Source organism: Octopus bimaculoides, chromosome 16, assembly GCF_001194135.2.
Source record: "Octopus bimaculoides isolate UCB-OBI-ISO-001 chromosome 16, ASM119413v2, whole genome shotgun sequence".
Lineage (NCBI taxonomy): Eukaryota > Metazoa > Mollusca > Cephalopoda > Octopoda > Octopodidae > Octopus > Octopus bimaculoides.
In genome coordinates this window covers 53,155,020-53,163,071 of record NC_068996.1, presented here as the reverse complement: position 1 = coordinate 53,163,071, position 8,052 = coordinate 53,155,020, and the positions used below count along the sequence as shown (strand labels likewise).

The 8,052-nt window shown below is 37.9% G+C and overlaps 1 protein-coding gene across 1 annotated transcript in view; it reads right to left on the bottom strand.

Annotated features, from left to right (window-relative positions):
- The window catches only part of LOC106868978 (phosphoenolpyruvate phosphomutase), a 76,609-nt gene that overhangs the window by 47,056 nt on the left and 21,501 nt on the right, over positions 1–8,052 (bottom strand). The window contains exon 3 of the mRNA XM_014914461.2: positions 916–1,012. Coding sequence (XP_014769947.1) covers positions 916–1,012 — 97 coding nt within the window. The remainder of the gene's footprint in view (positions 1–915; positions 1,013–8,052) is intronic.

Genomic DNA, 8,052 nt, shown 5'->3' with positions numbered 1-8,052 from the left:
AGGTGAGATCATCTCGCCATCTTGTCTTTGGTCAGCTTCTTGATCTTGCCTTGTCCATTGTCTATTCCATCACCCTGATTGTCCCCTTGTTGATGTTCAGTCATGCAATATAACCAGCTCCATCTATATTTGTTCTTCTTGCTGGTTCTCATGATGACGTTGACTCTCATGTGCTGTTGAACCCAGGTGTTGGTTTCACTCTGTGATGCTGAGCATGATTCATTCCATTTTCCATTGGGATACAATGAGGGTGTCCATGACAGTAGTGTTAATACTCTATGTTTCACTGAAGTAAATCATCACTGTTATATATTTACGATAGAGTTGCTGCCTTTCTATAACATATATCTGTTGAAGGCACATGGCTCAGTGGTTTGAACATCAGGATCACAATCATGTGGTAGTGAGTTCGATTCCTAGACCAGGCTGTGTGTTGTGTCCTTGAGCAAGACAATTTATTTCACGTTGCTCCAGTTCACTCTGTTGTAGAAATGAGTTGTGACGTCACGGGTGCCAAGCTGTATCGGCCCCTTTGCCTTTCCCTTGGATAACATTGGTGGCATGGAGAGGGGAGGCTGGTATGCATGGGCAACAACTAGTCTTCCATGAAAACAACTTTGCCTGGATTTGTACTTTTTGAGGGGAACTTTCTAGGTGCAATCCCATGGTCAGTCATGACTGAAGGGAGTCTTTACCCTTTACCCTACGTACATATAATGGCATGGAGAGGGGAGGCTGGCATGCATGGGTCCTCCATAAACAACTTTGCCCAGACTTGTGCATTCGTGGGGAACTTTCTAGATGCAATCATATGCTCATTCATGACCAAAGGGGGTCTTTTACCCTTTTATTTGCTGAAGCAGAGACAACCAAGACCACTCAGTAATTACCACAGCAAATTAAAAATATACGTACCGGTTTCTTGAACTATTCGAGCACTCAGTCCATTGTGGCCTTCCATGATGAATTCAAGTTCTTTTGAAAGTAGCATCTGTTTTAATTGTGTTGTTTTCTGTTTAATTAGAAAAAAGAGACAACAAATTAAATCAATTTCCACATTTTAAAAATAAACTAATTTATCAACAAATCAACAGAATTCACTAGAAAAGAAACAAAAACGGCAGCTTCTTCTTCTTCTTCTACTACTACTACTACTCCTACTACTACTACTGCTGCTGCTGCTGCTTCTACTACTGCTGCTACAGCTACTACTATAACTACTACTGCTACTACTACTACTGCTGCTGCTGCTGCTGTTACTACTACTACTACTACTAGGTGGATGATTAGTTAGACCATCAAACATTCCTAACTTTCTTTGTAAAAGACGTATAATGGTCCACCCTAGATAAAGGTATTACCAAGTGTGTAATATCAAGTGCTTCCAGAATTATTCCATTACTGAAATAGAGCTTAATGTGTTGTGATGGACAATGATCTTGGGGCATGACAGCAAGAATTGAAGAGAGAAAGGCAGAGAAAATAGAAGAAAAGATTAGGAAAAGGGCAAAAGAAAAGAATAAGAATTAGAAATAAAGAGAGGAGAATCAGGAACAACAAGAAGCATTAATTCTGGAGGAAAGGAATTAAATTATGGTGAGAAATGAGGTCAGGAGGTGTCATATGAGGAACAGTAAAGCTAGAGTTAATAGGTAAAGAATGAGAATCATTAATCAAGGAAGATGAACAATATAAACAATAAGCCTTTCTACTATAGGCACAAGGCCTGAAATTCTGGGGGAGGGGGCTAGTCGATTTCATCATACCCCAGTGCATAACTGGTACTTAAATTATCGACCCCCCCACCAAAAAAAAAAAGGATGAAAGTCTAAGTCGACCCCAGCAGCATTTGAACTCAGAACGTGGAGACAGATGAAATATTGTTAAGCATTTTGTCCAGCGTGCTAACGATTCTGCCAGCTTGCTGCCTTAACAATATGAACAATAATGATAGGCTCAAGCTAGACTGAGAATGTAGGCTAGAAGAGAAAAATTAACTGAAAAGGACAAATAAGATTTCCAAGAAATTAACCAAAGTATTATGAAAGATACAATAGGATATCATTACCAAGTGTGGAAATGTTTATTGTTGACACTGTACCACAAAACGGGCTGTGGAATGTCTATGGTACTACTGTTTATTATTATTATTATTATTATTATTATTAAAGGTGGCATGCTGGCAGAATTGCTAACATGCTGGGAAAAATGCTTCACAGTATTTTTTTTGTCTTTACATTCTGAGTTCAAATTCTACTGAGATTGACTTCACCTTTCATCTTTTCAGGGTTGATAAATTAAGTCACATACTGGAGTCAATGTGACTGCCTTACCACCTCCCAAAAAATTTCAGGCCTTGTGCCTATAATTGAAAGGATTATTATTATTATTATTCTAATTATTATTATTATTATCATCATTATTATTATTATAACTATTATTGTTTTCTCTTTAGTACAAGTTTTGTTGGAGCTCCCGAAGTCTTGCATGCGTAACGGGCTTACTACCTGCAGCCTACAGTACCATGCTATTTGCTCTTTTCAGCTATCTAATACTTTCCTGATTATTCTGGCTATGTTAAGGAGGCAAACCTTTTGTAACGATTCTACTGGGAACTCTATTCCAATTTCCTCGACATTCCACTTGATACCTTCTGATACTGATCCCAAGGACCCAACAATTATTGGCACCATCTTCACCTTCTTCATTTTCCATAGCCTGGCTATTTCATACTTAAGAGGGTTGTATCTGTCTATCTTTTCGCCTTCCTTCTTAACTATTCATGGGTCAAAGAGGCATGCAACATCAACTGTATAGCATATGTAGTGCACCTTGTCCACCACCACTAGGTTTGGTCTGTTATGCTCAAGCACCTGATCTGTTTGGATTGGGAAATCCCAGAGGATTTTGCTTGTGTCTGACTCTGCCCCTCTCTGTGGTTTCTGCTCAAACCATGTCTTGCCCCTCTCTGGCCCCCATTTTTTGCACAGTTTCTATTGTATCACTTTTACCACCTGATTGTGTCGCCACAACTTGTAGTTTTGGGCAAGTCTCGTTTGTGATACGGTCAATGGTTTCATCCACTCTGTTGCAGATGCAGCACAGAGGAGACATTTACTCATTCCTTAGGTTGATCCTCCAGTTCGTGGCCAAAGCTTGGTTTTGCACTGCCAGTATAGTGCTCTCAGTCAATTTTTTTTAGTGTTTCTTTCATCAGCCAATCCCACCTATTTTTTCCAGCAACTTCTGTTGTAGCAATATGGAATTGATTGTGTAGTCCCTTCTTGCATAATATTATTATTATTATTATTATTATTGAGTGAGAGAGCAGTGCATGTCATCATAGTGACACTGGGGTAAAATATACAAAGCCCAATATACCCATCATGACTACCCGTCTGATAAGGGTACACCAGGCACATGCATCACAACCATATGAGTACAAGGTGATCTCATATCAAGATAAACAGTGCATGACCTTGGAGGTGGGGCCCAGTTAGAATTTTCTTCAGGTCGAGTAGCCCATCTCACCCAAAAGGTCCCTGAATAAGGTTCATTTAAGGATGTTGAGCAAAAGACCCATGTTTGCAAAGGTGAATTATTCAAACCCCAAAGAATTCCTTTCAACACATGGCTATGATGCTCCCCCACTACTTCTGCTCATGATCAGAGATGCACATATCGTCAGCCAACAAAGAACATGTTCAACTCGATAAGGTCAAACAACTGACAAGCAAATCTGTGGTATTAAGCAGAATATTTGCTGTAGCCCATCTTTTTATACCAAGACAAAACAATATACATGATAACACTTCCAATCAGTTAAGATCAGAAGCTATGAGAGCCACTGCCTGGTACTGCATCCAGGCATTTATTATCATTATTATTATTATTATTATTATTATTATTATTAAGGATACTACATGATACACTTAAGAGATGATTACTACTTTCATCTCCTTTTTCACACATTTTGCTCTCTCATTGATTATTCTTTATCAAATTCATTCAAATGTCTTGTCCTTGAGAAGGTATAATTAGTGATTCAGTTTCTTGTTTAAGGTTTCCATCTGTCAGCCTTTGCTAGTGTTCTTTACATCCAACATTCTTCATTTGTTGCATGAATTAGTCATGTAATTCTATCTCTAGTTACTTGTCCTGTTGTCCTTTGTTCTGTTCTTGAATTTTTCAACTGTTTCAATAATTTTTAGATATTTTTATCCCATGATAATATTCTTTCTTCCCTTTGTACAACATGATTTTTCAAACTCAATATCATGGTATTAACAGTGTCTTCAGCATTTAGTAATCTTCTGCCACCTGCCTTTTTTGTAAGTAGAATCTGTTGGTATTAACTTTAGGGCAGTGCACATTGTGCATTATGAGTAGCTTCTCAATTCTTCTAATTCCTGTAGTTCTGTCTTTGCTCATTTAAAAAAACAAAAAAAAACAGAGTATCTTAATATTGGTATGGCTTGTATATTCATTGCCTTGTTAATATCTCCTCCATTAAATTCCGTTTCAAGTACCTTCCCGATTCTTCTCTTTCACTCTCGGTAGATCTCTTTTCTCATTCCAGGACCCTATCATTCATTCTTCAGCACCCTTAGGTACTGGTGTCCCTCAATATTTCTCAGCAATCTAAAGATATTATATTTTCATGAAAGAACTTTTGTTACATTATTAAACTGGTGACATGACGGCAAGCCATTAAAACATTGGATAGTTGACATCATGGTATTTGTTCCTAAGTTCAAATCCTACCCAGGTAAACATTACTTTAAGGTGGCAAGCTGGCAGAATCGTTAGCATGCTGGATGAAATGCTTTGTGGTATTTCACCTGCTACTACATTCTGAGTTCAAATTCCACTGAAGTCAACTTTGCCTTTTGTCCTTTCTCGGTTGATAAATTAAGTACCAGTGAAACACTGCGATCGTAAAACACCCCCTCCCCTTAAATTTCAGGACTTGTGCCTTCAGTATAAAGGATTATTAAAGAGGTGGCAAAGTTAGTTATTCTACTAAGACCAAACAAACTGTTGATTGTATCCAAAATTATTTGAAACACATGGATGGTGTATTTCATTACAAAATGTGGTCACAAAATGTTTTAACACTTTATCCTCTTGGTTTATTTACTGCAGACAAAAAACCCCACAACTTTCTTCCACACCTGTATTTTACCTGACACAGAACCTAATAAAACTAAGAACCATGTAATTATGAATGTTTCAGATTACTTCAATTTTTAATATATTTACATAATTTTCACACACACTCAAAGAAATAAATCATCAATATTCTTAATCAATAAAAAAAAAATTGATAAAGATATGAAAAGTTAATGAGAAAACAGGCAACAAGTTTGCAGCAGCTGTGTTGTATGACTGAAATTGGAAACTTACAGGAATATAAATAGATAACTGTTGCAAGTTTTATTGAGGTAGATGTGAGGTAACATAATTGAGAAAGTAGGTATGAATGTAACCTGTGATACTATGTATGTGAATATATAAGGATCTGACTGTCTGCAGATCAGCTTTCATGATCATGATCATGATGATCATCATGATGATGATGATCATGATGATCGTTTAACATCCGTTTTCCATGCTGGCATGGGTTGGACAGTTTGGCAGCAGCTGACAAGCTGGAGAGCTGCACTTGACTCTATTCGTCACAATTTCCATGGCTGGATGCCCCTCCTAATGCCAACGAAATAAAAGAATGTACAGAGTGTACTGGGTACTTTTTACATGGTATCAGCAGGGGAGTTTTCATGTGACACATGTAGCCATATTATGCATAGACATGGTTGTGGTTAAATTGTTCACATATAAGTGCAAGGATGGCTGTGTGGTAAGAAGTTTGCTTCCCAACCACAAGGTTCCATGTTCAATCTTACTGGATGGCACCTTGGGCAAGTGTCTTCTACTATAGCTCCAAGCCAACCAAAAACTTACAAGTGGATTTGGTAGATGGAAACTGAAAGAAGCTCATTGTGTATATATATATATATATATATATATATATATATATATATATGCATATGTGTGTGTGTGTGTGGGGGGGGTGCATGTGTCATTGTGCTTGTGTTTGCACCCCACCACAACTTCATAATTGGTGTTAGTTTGTTTACATCCCTGTAACTTAGCAGTTTGGCAAAAGAGATAGATAGAATAAGTGCCAGGCTTTAAAAAAAAAAAAACATCCTGGCATCAATTTGTTTGACTAAAGCCCTTCAAGTCCAAGCCCCAGTATGGCCACAGTCCAATGAAACAAATAAGAAATAAAAGGCAAAAGATATATGGCTTCAAGTTCAATTCTACTATGTGACACCTTGGGCAATTGTCTTCTTTAACGTACATTGAGTGGAATTTGGTAGATGGAAACTGTACTGAAGTTCACTATTTCTTATGGTAAAAATTACTTGTATTTCCCTCTAAAGTTCCTTTTGGTTTCACCACACATATGCAGAAGCAAAAGTTGAAATGTTCCCAACCTGGGACTTCAACCAGCTAAGCATCACTCATCAAGAGATTATCTTCATCAAAAACTTTTGTTACCATATTTCTGTTGAAATATGCTTCCTCTGCTTCAAGAGACTTTTGAAAGTAATGAAGAACTAAGTAAAATATGCTATAATTAAGCTGGTATTTAGGGAAAAAACTAACAAAGAATTCTGATTGAAAGGGCATCCAGCTGTAGAAACTCTGCCAAATCAGATTGGAGCCTGGTGTAGCCATCTGGTTTCACCAGTCCTCAGTCAAATCGTCCAACCCATGCTAGCATGGAAAGCGGACGTTAAACGATGACGATGGCTTTATCTACTATGTTAATGTCTATTTGGATTGCTGGTCCCTCTGTCAGATCCACCGTAGGCAGACTCTCTTTCTCCCATGCATTATCTACATTTAGTAGCCTTTCATAGTGACACTTTCAAGCCTCTTTCTTTGCAGAGTCACTAACTGCAACTGAGCCATCATCCATGCAAACATACTTCTCTCCCACAACATCACAGTTTTCCCTAACACACTGTCTTGCAAACCAAAACACTTCAAGCATCTGGTTCTCATGCTGTAAGACATTGGCAAACTTCTTCCTTTCTGCTTCACTCCTGGCTGAGTATACCTGCTTTCTAGCTTCCCTTTGTGCTGCCTGAAAAACCTCCTTGCTACCACCACCCTTACAAAATGTCATGCAGTATTTATTCCAGCTTTGTATTCAAATATTGCCAAGGTCAACTGGACCATTCATCTTTTAAGTATCAAGTACAAAACAAGTACTTAGATCAATACCATCAACTAATCCAACCCATCAAATTTTGGAATTTACACCAATACTAAAAACGAATAGTACAACCATTTTCCCAAGCTATTTTGTGTCATGGCTTTTTAACTTTATCTATTTACCAATTTTAAGAATAACTATTTTTATTAGTGAATATCCTTCCACTTCACTGAAGTAGACGCTAAGATAGTCAACCAGTTACAAGTTAGGTCGGCAAGCAGGCATGTGATTTACAAACAAAGCTGAGAGATTAGATCACTAGGGCAAGTAAAATGTATTCTATCAATACAGTTAATTAGTCGAAAAGGTAAGTAGAGCAAATTGCTAAAGGCACAGAACAAATATCAACTGATTTAATCCTTTTCATACCAACCTGTCTGAAACTGCTACTGGTTCTATGATATAATCTTTCTGTTTTACAGTGAACCAAATTTTTCATCAAGATTTCATGTTAATTTATGTTACAAACAGTAGTTTAAAAATGACAAAGTTATTTTACTAAATTGCTTGTTACTTTCAAACTTAATTAAAACAAAAGCAGCATATTTCAACAGAAATATGCTATAGGTGCAGGATTGGCTGTGTGCATAGGCGCAGGAGTGGCTGTGTGCATAGGTGCAGGAGTGGCTGTGTGCATAAGCACAGGAGTGGCTGTGTGCATAGGCGCAGGAGTGGCTGTGTGCATAGGCGCAGGAGTGGCTGTGTGCATAGGCGCAGGAGTGGCTGTGTGCATAAGCACAGGAGTGGCTGTGTGCATAGGC